Source organism: Physeter macrocephalus, chromosome 6, assembly GCF_002837175.3.
Source record: "Physeter macrocephalus isolate SW-GA chromosome 6, ASM283717v5, whole genome shotgun sequence".
Taxonomy (NCBI): Eukaryota; Metazoa; Chordata; class Mammalia; order Artiodactyla; family Physeteridae; genus Physeter; species Physeter macrocephalus.
The window spans coordinates 8,570,524-8,593,052 of NC_041219.1; the positions used below are offsets into that span (position 1 = coordinate 8,570,524).

Here is a 22,529-nt window from a genome sequence, read left to right on the forward strand (position 1 = left end):
GATAAGGGCAAAGGAAAGTTTCTGTTTTGTTTTTTTAAAGATGGGAGACGGTTGTACTCATTTTAGTCTGGTAGAGAAGGAGTCAGACAGAAGAGTTTGATAATGTTGCAGAAGAAAGAGACAACTGGGACTTTGGTTCTTGAGACAGTAAAAAGACTGGTCTTTGATAGGAGAGACCCTTCCAGTAAATTTGGAAATTGGAAAATAAAGGAGTTCATTATCTGATGAATTCTATCTTTTTTAAAAATTAATTAATTAATTAATTATGCCACACTTTCAGGCTTGTGGGATCTTAGTTCCCTTACCAGGGATCAAACCTGAGGCCACGGCAGTGAAAACACCGAATCTTAACCACTGGACCACCAGGGAATTCCAAATTCTATGTTTTTAGTGTTATCTGAGGCAAGGTCAGTAGCTGAAAGTGAGGTAATGCTGCCCGGTAGACAGATTTGAAGATTGAGGATTGGGAAGAGTAGGAAGGCACGGCTGCCTGGCTTTATTGAGTGCCTATTTGAGTTTGGTGCTTATGAATTTATAAGAAAGCACAGGGGCTTTTCTGGTGGTGCAGTGGTTAAGAATCCGCCTGCCAATGCAGGGGACACGGTTTCAAGCCCTGGTCCCGGAAGATCCCACATGCCGCGGAGCAACTAAGCCCATGCGCCACAACTACCGAGCCTGCGCTCTAGAGCCCGCGAGCCGCAACTACTGAGCCTGCACTCTAGAGCCCGTGCGCCACACCTACGGAGCCTGTGCTCTAGAGCCCTCGAGCCACAGCTACTGAAGCCCGTGCGCCTAGAGCCCGTGCTCTGCAACAAGAGAAGCCACCGCAATGAGAAGCCCACGCCCTGCAACGAAGAGTAGCCTCAGCTCGCCGCAACTAGAGAATGCCTGTGGGCAGCAACGAAGACCCAACGCAGCCAAAAATAAATAAAATAAATAAATAAATAAATAAATACTGTGAATCAGTATTTATTTAAAAAAAAAAAAGAAAACACAACTGCTCAATTGCATTATTTTTTCCTGTGATACTCAGCTGTATGGGTACAGGTCTGAAGAAGGCAAATACTTGAATTTATCCAGGAATGGGATATTTGCCAGCTAGTCTAATTGAAAAACAGAGCTGCAAAGGAGATGAGGCTGTTTGTTAGGAATTAAGATAAACTATGAAATAGAAGCTGGATAACCAGGAAAACAAAAACAGGAAGGATCTGATAGACAAATACCCGCCATTAATAATGTTAACAGTAAATAACATATTAGTAAGTGTATATTATCTTAACACTGAATAAAAGAAATCCCCCATGCTTCTGAGCATATGGGAAATTTAATCTGTCCTTATGGAATTCCCCTTATGTCATGCCCATTAATAGGAGAGTGTTCCAGGGAACTTTATCAGGCCAGAGCATACAGCGAAGAACCGTCTGTTCTCATCCACGCTGATAGTCGTATTAGTTTCAGGAAAGAAGTGAGATAGGGCAGGCTGCTCGAATGTTTGGTATGTATCTTGTCCAAGCCCTGCCTTTCTGGTCACCTGAAGGTTAGTGTCTTTGCTGCTTTAGTGCTCCCTTAGGTATGGCTATTTTGTGCTGAGGAACCTAACTAGTGCCCCCATTTCATGGGCCCCGCCCCCCATTAGTGGTCTTGTCACCTCAGTAGACCTCTGTGCAAAACAGAGTTCTAGACCTCACGGTCTCTTTCTTTCTCCAGACTTGGATAAGGGAAGGTTTCTAAGCTTTTCTCAAGTCTAAAGAAGCTTTGATCTCAAATTTTTTTCTTGCCATTTTACTTTTTAAAATTAAAAAAAAATGTCCTCTGAGCACTTTCCTCTTACAAGTTAGTCCATTAATTTCTTTGGGCCTCTAGAACATTTTGACTTCTCTTGGAGGTAGGGTTGAAGAAGCTGTTGACTCTAGACTTTTTTCCCTTGAGCTTGATCTTAAAATAACTGAAGTTTCCTGGGTTCTTTGTGTGGCAGGCTTTTTTCTTCCTAAGTGCTTTACTTGTTTTGTGTCATTTTCTATGCACACTGTTCTCAAGTAAGTGCTGTATTATCTACTTTTTCCAGTTGAAGAAATTAAGGTTTAGAGAAAATAGATATCTTACCCAAGATCACATGGCTGGTAAGGATTGGCCTGAATTCTTAGTTTTTCTGAATATGCACACTACCTCTTTCTCAACTGAGTTTCATTTTCTTCTCAGCGAGTCACAAGCGCCAGGGTCTGAGTGAGAGAACTCCATGTACATGGCCTGCAGTCAGTGGGTATCTTGATTTAGAAAAGGCAGTATATTCTTACCGGCCAGGATATACTTCATCTGTTGTGTGAGCTTGCTGTGGTCCAAACCCTTTACCAGGGCATTCAGAAAAAGCAATTCACAAACTTCAGTTTTACCAATAGATTCATTTTATGTCTCAGTAATATTTCAAGCTAGCAGCAGAAGTGAGAGGTGGGGATATTTTAGTACCCCAGAACACCCCTATAGACTTAACATTCACGCTATTTTGCTGACAGGTGTAGGACCCTGTCAGGTTGTTCTGGGATGGAGTAAAAATTCAACAGTGGCAATATTGTGCCTCTGGTGATGCTCCTGCATGTTGGGGCATTGATGGTATGATCTATAATTGCTAAATAAAAGGCGAAAACAGAACTGAAGTGAGAATACGCCATTGTCTGTAATTTCAGGCAAACAGACAAAAAAATCTTTCATGGGCTAGCAGGTTGTTTTGATTTAAAATTTTCTGGCATATTTCACAGCCCTTTAAGAAAGTATACTGATTTTACAAAATTTACACTCATTAGGTGGAGTAATGGATTTTTAAAACATGTGAAATGCCCTTTTGTTCCTATGGAAATATCTGAATATTCCTATATCTAAGTAAGCAACTTCTGAAAGTAAATTTAAGTTAAACACACATTTAAAAAATCAAAATCAAAATGGCCTGCAAACAATGATATAACTGACTTTTCAACTATTATCATCATAGCTATTCAAACAACTTTCCTTCCTAAATTCCACCTCTTTTTTATTGTATCCTGTGGTCAGAAACTGCTGTACCTCAAAATGTTTGGTAATGGTTTCTATTTTACTGGATTTCCTCCTTGGAAACTTGTTATAATATAATAATAAAAATTTATTAATTATTTATTCCTTTTATCTTTGGTTCTTATCTAGTAGAATTAAAATGTAAACATTCTTTTATTTTGCATAATGCTTTTTCAGTACTTGGCTACTTGTTTTTACTTAATTTCATAATCTCCAACCAGTATTCAGGTATTAACAAAAATAATATTTTGATCTATAGCCTAGCTTTCTTGTGTTTTAGTTGGTCATCTGTCACTGTTTTAGTCTTTTACTTCTGTTTCCCAAGGTCAGGGAATGTAGAAACATCCTCTGAAATGCATGGCCAAGCTTCAAATGGGTTTTATCCAACCCTTGTGTGACATTGCTGTGATCTGGCAGCTTTTAATCTGCTTTTGTTGTTGTCCATGGATCCCTTTAAGATCACTTTACCCTAATAATGCCCACACTTACAAATATTTAATTTTAGACCTTATAGTTTCCAATTTAAAAGCCTCTGCTCTAGAAGCTTTGTTTAAGACGCAAGTTTTGCAGAGTTTTATTTTTTATTCTTGTCACTCTCTGTGCACTCCTCTCTGTGGAACTTTCATATCTTTTTTTCCAACCTTCTTATCTGCCTCTTTTTTTTTAAACTATCCACCTCTTTCCTCCATACCTAATAATATAAAAGCCCAGTTGATTTACTAAATAGAACTGGGTGTTCTTTGTTTTACGTTTTGCATAAGTCCTGAGAGATTGTTTCTATTTTTCTTGCTGAGGAAACCAAGAAAATGTAAGACGTCTTTGTTTTGTATCACCCATTAGTGTTGTATCAGTCAGGATTTTGGGTTGCAAGCAACAGTAACAAACTCTGACTAAATTAAGCAAAAAGGAATTTTTTGGAAGGATGTAGGGCAGTCCTTGGAATCATTGGGAAGTGTGGAGAATCAGGTTTACAAAACAGATAATAGCAATTAAAGGAGACTCAGAAATTAAGAAACCTAGCCAAGGTCATGTCATAGTACTGGCTGGTTCAGTTGCTGCCATTAGCATGGCTGTATCTGGACCCTCAGTGTCACCATTACAGGGAATGTAATTTCAGTGATTGCTGCTCCTTTGCATTGATCCTGTAGGATTAACAGTCCTTGGATGAAGTATCCACTTGTGTCCATGTTTTAGCTGACAGGGAGAGTGGAGAGGATTTGGAATTTTGTCCCTTCCATTTCAAGTGAGAGAGCCCTCACTTTCCTCTAAGATTCCATGATGAGTTATCGCCCTCATATAAAACTGGTGTTTAAATACCAGAAAGCCAAAAGAATGACAAATGCCCAGTACAAATATTTTGAGGTACAATTATTCTTATTCTTAATATTTCTTAATAGAAAGGAACAATATTTTAAACCCTTGCTTCAAACTTCTTGTCACACAGTCAGAAAAATCAATGCTCGATTTACCTGGCATTTCCCAGACTATTCTTGCAAGTAGAAAGGATCCTGCTTCCCAGTGTCACTGAGGCCTGGACTTGCATCCCTTTTCTCATTGGAGAAAACACTGTTGGTGGTCTACCCATACGTTAGTCTCCTCTTCTTTCTTATAAACCAAATTTTGGTTTTGTTTGGATTCTCATCCTCATCTATATAATCATATACTTCATAGGACTGGGTCCTGACTTGTGCAATCCCCCCCCAAAATTTCACTAACAGATTTTGGTTAGAGCACATGATAGAATTTGGCTAAATGGGAAACGTGGGGAGTTTGATGTAGGATTTGAGGGAGAGATTTTTCTGATTCTTAAAAAGAGATTCTCAGGAAAAAATTCCATATTTTCCTCTGTGCGATGTTACATCTGAATGCATGGGATTGCTACAGCCATCTAGCCCCAAATCTGAGGATAAAGCCAAAACTTAAGTAAAGATGGGGCCAAAAGAATTCCATAGGAAAAGAGCTGCGGCTCTATCTTACCTTCTTATAGTAGGAAAGAATAAATCTTGTTATTAAAAAAGTTATCCCAGGGTGGATTTTTTGTTATTTGCAGATGAACACATACAAGCCAGTCCATACCTCTTTGATTTTTATCAAACTGTCCCTCCGTGTCCTGAGGAATAAACCATTTATATGGTTGATCCTCTGTTTCAACATGCTGAAGGGCTCGTTAATAGTAGAGCAAGTATTCCATAATTATTTCCACATAAATCTTAAAAGATAATAGTGCTTTACTTCCTCAGCTCACTTTTTACTTTTCCCCTTGTCTTTATTCGTCCCATTGGCTTTTATATATAAAATGTTATGAACCGTGTCACTTGTTGGCAAAGAAAGTTAAACAAAAAACGGTCTCATACCCAATAGTTTACAGTCTTTTGATGACATCAGGGCCAATTGCATATATCATTGCAAGTTATATATCCGACAAATACTCAGTGAAATAATAAATTAAATATTTAGCGTTTAACTATGACATTTAGGGGGAACATGATAGGTACAAGAAATCTCTCTTTACTGCATTGTCAGCTGTCAGCAGAAAGGCATATTGCATAAGGAAAGTCAGAAATCACACAAATATATTGAGCATCTACTGGGTACCAGGCTGGGCACATAGATGATGGTTAAATAGTGGTAAACAGGAATCACAGGGTCCTCACTCTCGTGGAGTTTACAGACTATGCAGGCAGTCAAACTAGTAAATAGGCAACTATAACAGTGTGATAATTGCTCTTATATGGTGAAGCATGTAAGAATATAAGAGGGGTGCTTAACTCAGAATTAGGAAGGGGGTGAGAATGGGCAAGAAAGGATTCCCGAAGGACATGCAAACTTGAGTCCTGGAGATTGAATTGAATTTAAATGGGCAAAGGAGAAAAGAGTGTGTAGAGAACTGCTTGTGCAGAGAACTAGAAAAGGGAGAAAATATGCATTAGACGTCTGCAAGAAAGTTGAAAATGGTTAAGTTGAGGCAGGGGGCCAACAAAGTAATGGATGAGATTGGAGAGGTACAGAGGGACCAGACTATGAGGGACACCTTTAAGTTACATTGAGGTATGTTAGGACTATATTCTGAAGGCAGCAGGGATTCATATGTATATTTGATGAAAAGTATTCATGCATGACTGCGTGAAAGAGATTAGATTTGAAAGGGACAAAGCAGAAGTAGTAGCAGTAGTAGTCATCTGGGCAAAATACTGTTGAGTGGCTGTCAAGCAGTTAAAAGGAAGGGGGAATATTAGGGGGCTATTTAGGATGTGGATCATTACCTGAATGTGGTGGAAAGGGAGAGAAAGGCATCAAAGATGACGCCTTGGTTGAGGTGGATGGAAGGGTCAACTCAGGGGAAGGGCTCCCAAAAGGAGCTGATATAGGGAAGGACAATGAGTTCAGCTTTGAACATGACTCTTAGTCACCTGTGTGTCATCTCGTAGATATTGGATTTGGGTCAGCAGTTGTGTGCACAGATATGGGGTTTGGACATGGGCTGGAGTCTCTGAGTCCAGTGTTTTGATTTATTAAGTGTTGATGATAACATCTAACTCATAAATGTCATCTTGGGATTGAATGAAATAAAATATAAAGCAACTTACACAGTGCTAAAAGGGAGGCAAATATTGTTTTCATGTACTATGTTCTTTAATTATTATCACTAATGATGCTTTTGCTTTTGTTACTCAGTTTTCCACCCTGTAACCTGAAATGATTAATAAGATTATAGCAGCTACTGTCTATTGAATAGGCATTACTGTGTTAAGCACTCTTCACTTTTTAACACTGTACAGATATTAAATCATTTATTTCTCAGAAAAATTCTGTGCAGCAGGTACTTTTATTATCCTTATTTTCTAGATGTGAAGACAGGCACAAACAGGTTAAGTGATTTGCCAGAGATCATACAACTAGGGAGTGTTGGAGTATGGATTTGAACAAAGACAGTCAGACTCCCATTCCTGCACTTTATGTATCAGAATATACTTTTGCTTAACATGCTTTTAACTTTTTTAAAAATAAATTTATTTGGCTGCACTGGGTCTTCGTTGCTGCGCACGGGCTTTCTTTAGTTGCGGTGAGCAGGGACTACTCTTTGTTGTGGTGCGTGGGCTTATTGCGGTGGCTTTTCTTGTTGAGGAGCACAGGCTCTAGGTGCGCAGGCTTTAGTAGTTGTGGCACGCAGGCTCAGTAGTTGTGGCGCACTGGCTTAGTTGCTTCGAGGCATGTGGGATCTTCCCGGACCAGGGCTTGAACCCGTGTCCCCTGCATTGGCAGGCGATTCTTAACCACAGCGCCACCAGGGAAGCCCCTGCTTTTAACATTTAATCAGTTTATATTGTTGGTTTTGTTCCTTAAGAATATTCTAGTGGTCATCTTTGTTTTACTCTTTTCAACAACTCTACTGTTTCTGAAATACTCTGTATAAAGAACCCACAATTCTCTTTACAGTGTTAGTATTAAATCATTCTTCTACTTTATATTATGTCAAATCTACTGCTGATTGACTTTCATACACATAAATATAAATTTTCATTTCAGGTTAATAAGTCCAGCCATGTCCATATTCATTGACTTGTAGGTTTGACCAGAACTTAAAATCTTCTTATTCAGTCTCATACCAAATATTTGATTCATCTTATCAAGTGGTTATTGTACCAAGACTTCCCCAGTTTCAGTCACAGAAACCTTCCTACACAAATCGCATCTCAGTATTTCTAGTTATTCTCAGTAAACTTTTCTCCACCACTCTTGCCCCAGCGCCTGGTAAGCTGCCTGACACATGCAAAGTGCACCGTACATTTTGTGGAATGGACAAATAAATAAATGATTGATCATCAAAAAACCACACTCATTATTCTTTTAAGTGGTTTTGTAATTCTACAAAGACAAAGCAAAATTTCCTCAATTCAAAATATGACTATATTTGTGCAAGAGGAAGGCTAAAATAACTAAGGAAGCCATCTGAGTTTTATAACAGAGAAAAGAGGTGACATATGTAGGATTCCAGTAACACCTGAAAACTGGGGCTGCTAGGAGTCCAAGAAGGCATGCGATCTGCCCTGAATACTGAGGCAGACAAGTTGGAGCGCCTTCCTAAACTTGGATAATTGCCATTTCAGCCTGCTTGAAATGTAAATTTGAACTTTATTCTGAATAGGGGAGGGAACCAAGAGCTCAAGTTGATGATCAGTATTGGGCCAAGATCAACTCATATCATGAACCGTTGGATTTTTATGATCTGTCTGTGAAGAGAAACCTGTAGTTACGTATTGGACCTTTCAAGGTCTATGTAGTATTCCTTTGTTCCCTCTTTTGGATTATCCTAGCAGCACTATACATAAACAGAATCCAATAATAAACAGTTCTAAAATGAAAACTTTATTATTTTGGCATTATTATTATTTACTTGAAATTAAATTTATGTTTCATAATTCCTATTTTCCCCAAATTTATTCACTTAAGTGCTAAACAAGCATAAAAAATAATCCTGACAACTAAATCTGAAATAGCCAATTTAAATCCTGGTCCTTGAGTTCTAACTGGAAATGCCTCACGTGGCATGTTCAAAGCCAAAGTTAGGATTCAGATTGGTCATTCAGGCTTGTATTTTTTCAGTAAAGTTATTCCTAACACCTGATGACGACGATGAATTTGTGGTTGCTAAGTTAGTGTTGAGTACTGCATCTCTAGGAGTCTGATTAAGTGGGAGTTGCCATTTGCTGTGCTGTGAGTTACCAGGAAAGCTGAATCTGTCACAGGTGCTACAATTTGTATTTCAGAAAATTTGCTTCCCCAACTTTAATTATCCCCAAAGTATTCTACTCCACATAAAGTACTGAAAGGAGTCAGCAAAATTTTTTCAGTTTTAGTACTATGACGTAAATGAAGATTTTGTCTACTACCTAGGCGTTGTAGAGATAATGAAATTTCAGATGAAGGAGGGGACACTGTTTCATAATATAAAACAATGTTTTCTATTGATTTTTCCACTTTGGAATCAGAAAAAAAAAAAAAAAGCCAAGTAGCCGTAACTAAATAACACATTCACAGTGACATAAACCACGCTTCTTAGAAGGGAACAGACATGAATCAGAAAGTATGTACGTTAAACTACTAATGATTGAAAATGGGACATGTGAAGTCCTAAGCTTAAAAATATTAAATAAACTTAGGATTGACCTTTTCTTATTAAATATTAATATGTGTTTCAAACTCATGGAAATATGTATGTATCATTTTTGTATTAGGCAGCCTGTCCTTTGCAGAGAGACAGGGAACTGGACAAGTTGTGGAGATAGTCAAAACCTTTTTGGCAAAACAATCTCTCTTCACCTCAGTGTATGTCAGTCGGGTTGGTTTTTTTCCTTTTTCCATAAAACAAGATATTTTTTTCAACACTTCAGCATGAAAGCCTGATGAGAAAGTTTCCCCTAAATATTTCATTGCAGAGGTAGTTTCTTCAAAATGGCCTGAGTTTGACTTGCTAAATTAGAGGAAATCCGTAAGAAGTGATTATGGCTATGAAAATAAAATTTAAGAGATTAGTATTGTTTTATGATTTAATTAAGAAATATGCTATAGTTCAATCTCTTTGAATATTTTCAAATGAGATTCTTCACCTTTTTTGCACGTCTTCATCTTTGTGTTAAGGCGGTTCCAACAGATGGAAATGGTTAACCGAATTGAGAAATAAATGTGTTTACTGGAAATTGCTTAGCCTTTGAATTGTAATTACAATTTTATATTCTTTGTAGGATTACTTAACTATTCATAAGTATGGCAATGCAGCCAGAAATGATCTCTGGAATACACTATCAGAGGTAAAGTATAGGAAGCTTGAAAGCCAAAGCCTCTTCTTGAATATTTGAATTGAGTTATAAAACATTCATAACTTTTATTGACACTGATGGTTTGTTTTTACTTTTTATATTTCCCTTTTCTTGATATTGCGTTCTTGTTTTATATTTGATGTATTATATTATAAGGATAATGAGGTTTAAAGTTAATTCAGCTACAGTGGTAGTTAAAGATACCTTGCCTACTTTCAAACATGATAATACTTCTGAAATATAATTTTAATAGGGTATCAGATATTCATGTTTGGATGGTAAAGAATTTTTTCTCTATAAGTGAATAACAAGTATTTAAGTTTAATACTAGACATACTGGGGATGCTTAAAGATGCTGCAAGTAAGTATGTGCTTTAACAATAAAATATATTTTATCTTCCATTAGGTAAAAACTTTAATGTTAATAAAGTTTTTATTTCTATGTATATATATATATGCATGAAGCTTAAGTTAAGGCAAGAAGATTAATTTTACTAACATATTAGTTTCACCTATTTTAAATGTTTTCATACTTAAGTAAATCATAAAAGTAAATATGAAAATGGTTTAATGTTAATTATGTGTATAGTTTATGTTTATAAAATTAATTTATACAATTTTGGTTATAAAGGCTTTAAAAAGGAATGGGAAGTATGTAAATATACAAGAAGTAATGGATCAGTGGACACTCCAGATGGGTTATCCTGTTATCACCATCTTGGGAAATACAACAGCAGAAAATAGAATAATAATTACCCAGAAACATTTTATTTATGACATCAGTGCTAAAACGAGAGCACATGAACCTCAAAATAACAGGTACAACTCTGTTGTTTATGTGAAAAAAATTGCTTTTGTTTTTTATGTTTCACTTTGCATTTTAACATTTTAAAAAGAATTGATAACAGAATTATGAAAAGTACTCGAAATATAGTTTTCATTTCTTTATTTACCTATGGTATTTTCATTTTGAACCCTCTTTTACTTCCATTTCCAGATATTTTAACTATCAAGGTGGCAGCATGCTAAAGTTATTTTGTTTAAGAAGACAGGATTTAAATTATCATGGTCATTTAAAACAATAATGTGTGATTTTTTTTTTTTTACTTTTCCCTGTAAATGTTTGTTGAATTAAATTTAAGAAAGTTAAAATACTTTGAAGTGGATTAAATGGTATTGAGAAAACTGAGATTTGTAGAATAGACAAGAACAGAAACTAACAATCCAGAAAGACTAGTTAAACAAACAAAAACCCACAACCAGACTAAATAGTGTCTGAGCCAGAGGAACTCAAACTAGATCCATTTAAAATGGTCTAAGTATCAATGCCACTTAGTATCAAAATACATTCTCTTCCCTCACTTTTAGTGTTTAAAAACCATTAACACAACATACATAGAATTTGACTTGTTGTTACTTTAACTTTTAATTGAAATTCTTATTTAGTTACTGAAAATTCAGCATGTAGTGATTCTTTTCTAGTTCATGTTTTCCCAGTCTTTTGTGCTTTATTAAAGCTGAGCCAAGGAAAGATAGAATTTAAATCATTTCATTTTATTTTTTTCTAAGATATCCAGATAAGAGGTTGGGAGCGGGATAGGGAGGGATGGAGGTCAAAATTAATAAATAAAATGAGGGGTTGGGATTAGACTGGTCATGCTGTCTCCCATTTGGAATATTAGGAATCTGATTTTATCATCCATCAGTATCTAGGATATGTGAAGCATGCATTAAGCTTTCTTTGTTATCTCTAAGAGGAATGAAAATCATACCTAAGTAGAGTAGCTCCAAGACAGGGTCCAAGTAGAAGTGACTGAGAAATTCATGAATGTTTTCTGGTGACTAAATTGGGAACCCACTTAAGAAAGTATAGTCTTAAATCTCCTGCTCATTATATACACTGTCCTTCAGCAGGCTGCCCTTGTAATCTAACTGTTTGCACCTGTGGAATACAGGGTATTATCCTGCCACACTGTCAGGGTCTGACTCTGTCAACCCTTCACCCAGCCTGGATTCCTCACAGCTGCCAAACACTGCTTCTGGTCAACCACCGTCTGACCCCAGGTGAAACCTGCTTAGGCATCAACCCTGGCTTTGTCAGGAAGTACATGAAAACTACTTGACTGTGGCAAAGTTAGAGAGATTCAGGCCTTGCCTTTGAGAATGATCATTCTTACACAAGCATCACTGATGGAGAAAAACATAAAGGACATGCAGATGACAGAACAAATTTTGAACAAAAATACTCTGTCAACCTATAATATGAGCCAGATGTATCGGCTGCAAGTCTGGCTCTTTAAAGGAAGACGTTCTCCCAGGCTGTATAGGTATATATACCTATACAAAGCTTTTACAGACCTTTGCTTTTGCTGGAGTTATAAAATCATATGAATGGTTTTGAATGCTGAGAACTTAGCATAGAAAATATTGAGTGAGATAATGCATGGCATTCCATCAGTCTCAAAATTTATTTTATATCTATTTTGAAATAATAAAGTTTGCAGTTGAAATTTTAGTATTAGTTTTATATTATTGATAATTTAATTCACTACAACCTTGTGGTCAAAGCTTCAATACCAATTCTATCTGCCCTTTGTCTGTAACCTTCTTAGATCTTTATCATATACTGCAAATAGTTAATGCAGTAAAACATAATGCCCATTTACGCCAGGAAACCCATGAATTGTGGATATTTTCTGTGACAGTATAATCAATTCTTTGTCTTCAATTTTGTAGACGACACTGGAATATCACTACAACATGCCTAGAACATTTTTAATGTATATAGTAATCATATTTTTCATATGTGGTAGCTATATTACAGCATAGAAAGGAAAGATCTTTATATAATAATTGCATAAAGTTAGTTGATATGTGAAAGTGAGTAAAATACTTGCTAGCATTTTGATATTTGGGAAATTGTGAATTTGTGTAGCTTTTTTTTCTTTATAAAGTTAATACATTGTAATGTTCAGTAATGTCTCCTATACATATGGAGCTTCTTGGAGTCTGTGCTACAGAGAATTATATTTATCTCCTTTTGTTTTGGGTCCGATGATGGCAACCTCGGAACCGTTTTTCATGGCATCTACATTAATGCTTCACTAATATTGGTACCATTTTTAAAAAAGTTTTTTCACTCCAGCTAAAATAAGCACCTACGCTTTTCTACCTTAACATAATCATTAGAATAAACATTGCTTTATTATAAAAATGTGACCTACGATGAAGAGAGGTAGTCCCAGGGACTCTTAAAAAATATCTTGAGGGTCTTTTGAAGTGCATTGTTTTTGGTTTTTTCTTCTTAAAATGAGATGACTAAAATTCAAGTTAAACTTAAGGGGCGGGGGCACAATTTAATTTCACAGGTTCTTTTTTCTAGTTTCTTTTTTAACATAACTCACTGCAGTTTTGGAGTTTTTTACAGCACACCACACAGAGCTTTTCACCCACAATGTTTAGGGTCTTCTAGCCTTTTAAGTTGTAATCATAAAGCAACATAATTGCCATGCTTTCTTTGATCTTAAAAATGAAATTGGTGGAAAGATCAAATATGTGTTGTTTGGAAAGTTAAGGAAAATAACTTGTATAGTATTGATAGTATAGCAATTCAGAAATAATATAAACTTCAGATGTGCTTGGTGATTTGTAATTTTTACTTTGTCTTTGTGACAATGTATAGATTTTGTGTATACATACATACACCGACCCCCCCCACACACACAGAACAGAGGCCAAAAACATTCTTAGGAAAAATATAGAGGGTATTTTAAAAGTTTTACAAAATGCCCCAATGTTTGTATCACAATACCTTAAAGTTAACTTCTTTTTTGCATCTGAACATTGCTATACAGTACAGTGTCTGCCATTTAGGAAGTTTCTTGTATGTGGAATTGTCTGTAAGCAACAATGCAGGTATTGATGTGAATCTCTCCTTCATGACTTTAGAGACTTCTGCTAAAACTCAAAATCAAAATATATCAATTTTTATTGTAATTTCTAGTTTCATTATTTAGAAGGATACAGTTTAAATAAATGTAAAATTATAATTATGTTTATATTAGGGGCAAATACTATTTCATAAACATTTTATGATCACGCTACAAAAAAGACACATTTATCCTTGAAGAGTTTTAAACATCTTCAATTTTATATATTTCTGGCCCTTTAACTGATATTTATTTGCCTTCAAAATTTAGTTGCCCCAACTCAATATAGACGATCTGTACTAAAATAATCAATTTCATAAAGTTAATCTCTGTCTTATTATAGACTGATATAGTTCCTTTTATTTTACTTCAGTTCAATCTCATTCAATCCATTTCAACAGCAATTTATGGAAGCATTTCATTTCCAGGCTTTTGAAAGATCTTAGGTACACAAAAATGAGTTCATAGTTTAATTCGAGAATCAGATGCAGAGTCAGGCATTGTTGTCTCTTACCTAATAATTTTAGTTAATCAAAAAGATTCATTATTTTTAGAGAACAGCTATATATATTTATATATAAATTTATTATGTAAATTCTCTATCTTCCTAACAGTAAATCCATTATTAAATACTTGTGGCATATTCTTGGTATCATGTTATGAGCTTGGGGATATTTGTTAAAGAGTGTACATGGGTTGGCATTCACCAATGTCTACCCTACAAGCAACACCTGTTTTGCTACAATAGGTTGTTTATTTCCTGATCAATTGTCCGGAGTCCATTCAGTATAGCAGCATGTCTCCACATAGCTGGCACTCAAAAATGTTTGTCTGATTAAGTATAGCATATACTTTTAAAATTTAGAATCTTAAACATATTAACTTTCTATGTTGGAGATAGCAGTTGGTATAACACTAGGAATTTCTTCCAGTCTTCCATTTGGATTTTTGCTATCACTAAATTCTGATTATTGTGAATGGGAGACATGAAATGATAAAATAATAATCAAATTCCATATGACAGATTTGCAGATGTCCTCCCCCATCAAAAGACATATTCATTCTAGTTTTAGTTACATAGCCCCAGACATGTTCCCTGAAAAACTCTCAATTCTCCATTAACTCCCATAGTTACTGAGCTCATAGAGTATTCTTATAGTTTTCAGGTCAGAAATATTTTTCTCATACTGCATATTGTTGACTATCCCTGTTGCTAATGGTACAATGATTGGTTAACATAACCTGGCTATATTTTAGGGGAACAAAATGTAGTCATTGGATTTTATTGTAAGACTATCTAATTTATCTCTGGTTGCTCATTTGAGCTTAAATTGATATTACTTCATGTACAAGTTTAGGCCTAAATTTTTATCCTATAAAAAGTCATGTTCTAGAAAACGCTTCCCTTTAATAACTGAGACTCATGACTGATCCCTGCACATTGGTGGTTGATTTCACACATCAATTTGGAAATTCCATTTCAGAAAACAAAGCATTGTGTCCCACGGTGTTCTTTGCATTGATCTGGATTTTAGGGGGATCTGATCAGTTTTGCTTTTGGTCCCTACTTTGCTGAATAACTTTATCTGTGCTGTATTATCCTTTCTATAAAATCTGACAAAGGTGTTTTTTAAGAATAGTTAAACAAGTAAATGAGGAGAATGTTGAAATGTAAATGCATGAAACCACTGGAACGGGCATTAATCTAATGCAGAATCAAGTAGAAAGGAGTTATTTTAAGACTTTACTCAATATATGGTGCAGCTCAGATGTATAGACTTTAGCTACTTTTTATTCCTCATGTAAAATGCAAAATCTTTTTTTCCAAGATAAATTGCTTTGTTAGTAGTCCACCTTTTGTGCTGAAATTAAAACTCTTAGAGGCCAAGTCTGCTTAGCGACATTGAAAGAATGAATTCATCTTCTTGGCCTATTCCTTACATTTGTGACTGGGCAATTTAAAACATTCTCCTAAACAGAATAAGAAAAATCACATAGGAGGTGCATAGGAAATGTTTGTTTGTTATAACCATTTTTATTCTTAAAGTTTCTCTTTTATTTTGCAGTTACCTGTGGCAGATCCCATTAACTATTGTGGTAGGAAATAGAAGCCATGTGTCTTCAGAAGCAATTATTTGGGTGTCTAACAAATCAGGTAAAAAATATATTCTCCCCTGAGAATTTGGTTTCAGATAACTGTTTAGCAACTTAACCTCTTGTATCAGCTGTTATAAAAATGTGAATAAAGACAAATTAGACAGAGAATATAGAGAAATTACCTCTATGAATTTAAGTATAATATAGTATAGTTTCTACATAGTCTAATTTCAGTCCGCTGATATAATTATTAAATTTATTTGTGTCTTTGATGGTAAAGAGAAAATTTAAATCTAAGTACTTGTAGTACTAATCTTAACTGCTTTAAACTGTACCATTTTATAATCCCGAATGTAATAGAGTTACAATCGTAACTCCCAATAGAACAGTATGCCAGATACTGAAACACAGGCCACATTTTAAAATTCCATTTTCCAGCTATCTTCTCTTTACCAGACTGGCTCTTTAAAGAATGGGTGAGGCAATATTCTCTGTAGGATTAGATAATTATAGGGCCAGAAGGGAGAGGCTTGCTAGGTCATGAAACCATCCCTTAGGTAGGGTCAACTCTCAAGGAGCAGAGAAAGATGAGATTCTATTCTATTTCTAAATATCTTCAAATAAGATAGTTACCTATTTCAATTCACTGTCAGAAAGCTATTTCTTGAATCCAATCTAAATGCTTCATACTAGAGTGTGAAACACTCTATTTATTTCTGTTTTCACTTTTATTTCTGTTTTCCATTGATTTGAAGAAAAAGCCAATTATCATCTTTTATGTAACATTTCATTTAGATTTAAATGGTCAAGTATGTCCACATTTTGTTTTTCTTACTCCTTTCTCACATTCTGCTACTTTATGTTTTCTTGCTATTTTGTAAGCATAATTTAAACAACCACAAATCTTTTTTTGAAGTAAGGTGAAGTATAAATAAACAACGAAAATATTGTTTCTTCTCCTCAGTCTTGCTCCTATTAGGGAGATGTAAGTGCTTAAAATACATACACACATACGTATAAGAAAAAGGTCTCACAGCAGAATCTCATCTGCTTACCAGAATTATAAACACTTGTTTTGCCAGTTGAATTTTTATTCAAATTTTCATGTTGTTGTAGTTTTAACACATCATCACATATTGTGAAAATATGTGCTTTCATTTATATACATTGTGTGTGAAACATTCATATGTAATGTGATGCATTGAAATGCTTACTTTAAAATGTATTGGTGTTTCTCCTTAAATTGCTTACTATAATCTATTCTTTTCATTGCTTCAGATTAGTTTTTATACCATGATTCTGAATTCACACTTACTCTATTGTCTTTATACTTCTCTTTATCTTCGTGTAGTTGTTTTATTTATCTACATAATTTATTGTGAAATGATGAGTGAAAGCAGTGAGCTTCCATTATAATGATTCAGCTATTAGAATGAAGTCATCTCTCCATAGGATTGCTAGGAACACGAAATAGAACAGTTTTCAGAAATAAAACATTTCTCACTGAAGGTAGAATGAAAATGGGAACTTAGAAGAGTGCAAAGACACTGATCAAATGTCAGGATCAGCCCCAACTTTCACTTTTAGACAATGCAGGGATTCAGGGCAAGTCTGATTCTTCTTGAATACTTTTCCCAGGTCCATTTCCTCTATAACTCCCTAGTTATGTCTATGCTGTTATTCATGGTACCCGCTTATTCCACACAGAGTATCTAGAATAGTATCATGGCTTTTCTTTTTTTTCTTTGTTTTTATTGAAGTTTGGTTGATTTACAACATTATATCAGTTTTGGGTGTACAGCACAGTGAAACAGATTATACTCCATTTTAGGTTATTACTATCATGGCTTTTCTTGACCAATGGCAACAGGTTGTATTTGAGAGGTTGCTTTTATTTACAGTCTTTTATTATTAATCGGGAATAATAACAACATGATATTTCAAACCATATGTTTGCCTAAAATGTCCCCTATGGTAATATATTTAGGTGTTATACACAGCTGCATAGTTTGTGCGGTGCATAACTCTGGGAGATGATATTTACTTGGACTGTGATATTACTTGCACACTCCCTCACCCCAAAGTTGTGTAGTGTGCAACCTGCAGAATGTAATGTGTCATATTTCATTAAATCATAGCAGAATCTTCTGGTTGATAAATATTATCTTAGTCGAAATGTTAAGGCTTTTGCATGGAATGTTCATACCAAGTAAATGTTTCTTGAAAACTTTATGAATACATAAATCTGGAAGAATTTTCTAAGTGGGACCTAAAAGAAAGGCAACCTTTCTCTTTTCCCTGTCTAGTCTCGTTCTAAATGTTTTTAGTTCTGTCTCGAACTCCTTCATTCTGATGACAAAGAGAAAACTGACAACAGGCAAGGATTAGGAAAAATAAAAGATTGTTAAATTTGTCTCCTTTTAGATCCCCTTTTGTTCAAAATATAGTCAACTAATAGTCATGAAAAATGTTTCTTCATAGAAACAGTAAGAAAATATTCTGATCAATTCTTATCAACATATATAAAAAATTTCACCTTTTAATTATAACAATCAGATCAATGTTTTTATAATTTTTCATTATCAGTAATATCAATTTGATGTCACATTACACTAAGGTCAAGTCGTTGGTAAACAATATAAAGTATGAATTTTATTTGAATCATTAAATGCTCTTGACACTTCCATTTTTTGTTGTGTCAGATGATTATCTAATTAATTCCAAGTTAAGGCACAGATAATTTTAGTCTAAAAATTGTTTTAAAACAAATTTTTAAATTATTGAAAGTAGGTAAAAGGATTTGTCTCTTTTGTTTTTACTATGAAACTGCTGAGAATGCAGACATTCATATATGTAGTAGCCTGCATGTTGACTGGCTATTAATTAAGGTGCAGTGGAAGGGAATAAATTTAATGCCAAATGTTAGGAAAAGAGAGGACCTTCAAGACGGCAGAGGAGTAAGACGTGGACATCACCTTCCTACCCACAAATACATCAGAAATACATCTACACGTGGAACAGCTACTACAGAACACCTGCTGAACGCTGGCAGAAGACCTCAGACTTCCCAAAAGTCAAGAAACTCCCCACGTACCTGGGTAGGGCAAAAGAAAAAAGGAAAAGCAGAGACAAAAGAATAGGGACGGGGGCTTCCCTGGTGGTGCAGTGGTTGAGAGTCCGCCTGCCGATGCAGGGGGCACGGGTTCATGCCCCGGTCTGGGAAGATCCCACATGCCGCGGAGCGGCTGGGCCCGTGAGCCATGGCCGCTGAGCCTGCGCGTCCGGAAGCTGTGCTCCGCAACGGGAGAGGCCACAGCAGTGAGAGGCCCGCGTACCGCAAAAAAAAAAAAAAAAAAAAAAAGAATAGGGACGGGACACGCACCAGTGGGAGGGAGCTGTGAAGGAGGAAAGGTTTCCACACACTAGGAAGGTCCTTCACTGGCAGAGACAGGTGCGGGGTGGGGGGAAAGCTTCGGAGCCACGGAGGAGAGCTCAGCAACAGGGGTGCAGAGAGCAAAGCGGAGAGACTCCCGCACACAGGATCGATGCCGACCAGCACTCACCAGCCGGAGAGGCTTGTCTGCTCACCCGCTGGGGCAGGCGGGGGCTGGGAGCTGAGGCTCCGGCTTCGGTCGGATCCCAGGGAGAGGACTGGGGTTGGCTGCGTGAACACAGCCTGAGGGGGGCTAGTGCACCACAGCTAGGCGGGAGGGAGTCCGGGAAAATGTCTGGAGCTGCCTAAGAGGCAAGAGACCATTGCTGCAGGGTGCGTGAGGAGAGGGGATTAAGAGCGCTGCTTAAAGGAGCTCCAGAGACGGGCACGAGCCGTGGCTATCAGCGCGGACCCCAGAGACGGGCATGAGATGCTAGGGCTGCTGTTGCCACCACCAAGAAGCCTGTGTGCGAGCACAGGTCACTCTCCACACCTTCCCTCCCGGGAGCCTGTGCAGCCCGCCACTGCCAGGGTCCCGGGATCCAGGGACAGCTTCCCCAGGAGAACGCACAGCCCGCCTCAGGCTGGTGCAACGTCATACCGGCCTCTGCCGCCGCAGGCTCACCCCGCATCCGTATCCCTCCCTCCCTTCCTCCGGCCTGAGTGAGCCAGAGCCCCGAATCAGCTGCTCCTTTAACCCCGTCCTGTCTGAGCGAAGAACAGATGCCCTCAGGCAACCTACATGCAGAGGCGGGGCCAAATCCAAAGCTGAACCCCGGGAGCTGTGCGAACAAAGAAGAGAAAGGGAAATCTCTCCCAGCAGCCTCAGGAGCAGTGGATTAAAACTCCACAATCAACTTGATGTGCCCTGCATCTGTGGAATACCGGAATAGACAATGAATCATCCCAAAATTGAGGCAGTGGACTTTGGGAGCAACTGTAGACTTGAGGTTTGCTTTCTGCATCTAATTTCTTTCTGGTTTTGTGTTTATCTTAGTTTAGTATTTAGAGTTTATTATCATTGGTAGACTTCTTTATTGACTGGGTTGCTGTCTTCCTTTTACCTTTAATATACATATATATTTTTTCCTTTTTCTCTTTTTGAGTGTGTACGTGTGTGCTTCTTTGTGTGATTTTGTCTGTATAGCTTTGCTTTTACCATTTGTCCTAGGATTCTGTCTGTCCTTCTTTTCTTTTTTTTTTTTAGTATAGTTCTTTGCACTTGTTATCATTGGAGGATTTGTTTATCGGTTTTGTTGGTCTCTTTTTTCTTTTGTTTTTTTATTTTTAATAATATATATATATTTTATTTTAATAACTTTATTATATATATATATATATTTTTTTCTTTCTTTCTTTCCTTTTTTTCCTCCCTTTTCTTCTGAGCTGTGTGCCTGACAGGATCTTGGTGCTCCAGCCGAGTGTCAGGCCTGAGACTCTTAGGTGGGAGAGCCGAGATCAAGACATTGGTCCACTAGAAACCTCCCAGCCCCACGTAATATCAAACGGCAAAACATCTCCCAGAGATCTCCATCTCAAAGCTAACACCCAGCTCCACTCAATGATCAGCAAGCTACAGTGCTGGACACCCCATGCCAAACAACTAGGAAGACAGGCACACAACCCCACCCATAAGCAGAGAGGCTGCCTAAAATGATAAGTTCACAGACACCCCAAAACACACCACCGGACGCAGCCCTGCCCACCAGAAAAGCAAGATCCAGCCTCATCCACCAGAACACAGTCACCAGTCCCCTCCACCAGGAAGCCTACACAACCCGTTGACCCAGCCTTACCCACTGGGGACAGACACCAAAAACAACAGGAACTATGAACAGCAGCCTACGAAAAGGAGACCCTAAATGCAGTAAGATAAACAAAATGAGAAGACAGAGAAATACACAGCAGATGAAGGAGCAAGGTAAAAACCAACCAGACCAAACAAATGAAGAGAAAATAGGCAGTCTACCTGAAAAAGAATTCGGAGTAATGATAGGAAAAATGATCAAAAATCCTGGAAATAGAATGGAGAAAATACAAGAAATATTTAACAAGGACCTAGAAGAACTAAAGAGCAAACAAACAATGATGAACAGCACAATAAATGAAATTAAAAATTCTCTAGAAGGAATCAGTAGCAGAATAACTGAGGCAGAAGAACGGATAAGTGACCTGGAGTTAAAATAGTGGAAATAACTACCACAGAGCAGAATAAAGAAAAAAGAAAGAAAAGAATGGAGGACAGTCTCAGAGAGCTCTGGGACAACATTAAACATACCAACATTTGAATTGTAGGGGTCCCAGAAGAAGAAGAGAAAAAAAAAAGGTCGGAGAAAATATTTGAAGGGATTATAGTTGAAAACTTCCCTAATATGGGAAACAAAATAGTCAGTCAAGTCCAGGAAGTGCAGAGTCCCAAAGAGGGTATATCCAAGGAGAAACAAGCCAAGACACATATTAATCAAACTACCAAAAATTAAATACAAAGAAAAAATATTAAAAGCAGCAAGGGAAAAACAACAAATAACATACAAGGGAATCTGCATAAGGTTAACAGCTGATTTCTCAGCAGAAACTCTGCAAGGCAGAAGGGAGTAGCAGGTCATATTTAAGAGTGGAAATAACTACCACAGAGCAGAATAAAGAAAAAAGAAAGAAAAGAATGGAGGACAGTCTCAGAGAGCTCTGGGACAACATTAAACATACCAACATTTGAATTGTAGGGGTCCCAGAAGAAGAAGAGAAAAAAAAAAGGTCGGAGAAAATATTTGAAGGGATTATAGTTGAAAACTTCCCTAATATGGGAAACAAAATAGTCAGTCAAGTCCAGGAAGTGCAGAGTCCCAAAGAGGGTATATCCAAGGAGAAACAAGCCAAGACACATATTAATCAAACTACCAAAAATTAAATACAAAGAAAAAATATTAAAAGCAGCAAGGGAAAAACAACAAATAACATACAAGGGAATCTGCATAAGGTTAACAGCTGATTTCTCAGCAGAAACTCTGCAAGGCAGAAGGGAGTAGCAGGTCATATTTAAGGTGATGAAAGGGAAAAGCCTACAACCAAGATTACTCTACCCAGCAAGGATCTCATTCAGATTCGATGAAGAAATTAAGACCTTTACAGACAAGCAAAAGCTAAGGGAATTCAGCACCACCAAACCAGTTTACAACAAATGCTAAAGGAACTTCTCTAGGCAGGAAACAC

The 22,529-nt window shown here is 36.9% G+C and overlaps 1 protein-coding gene across 1 annotated transcript in view; it reads left to right on the forward strand.

Moving 5' to 3' along the window:
• Window positions 1-22,529, forward strand: part of TRHDE (thyrotropin releasing hormone degrading enzyme) — a 443,586-nt gene that overhangs the window by 329,408 nt on the left and 91,649 nt on the right. Inside the window, exons 8-10 of the mRNA XM_024122728.2 lie at window positions 9,786-9,851; window positions 10,492-10,679; window positions 15,856-15,944. Of these exons, the coding sequence (XP_023978496.2) occupies window positions 9,786-9,851; window positions 10,492-10,679; window positions 15,856-15,944 (343 nt within the window). The remainder of the gene's footprint in view (window positions 1-9,785; window positions 9,852-10,491; window positions 10,680-15,855; window positions 15,945-22,529) is intronic.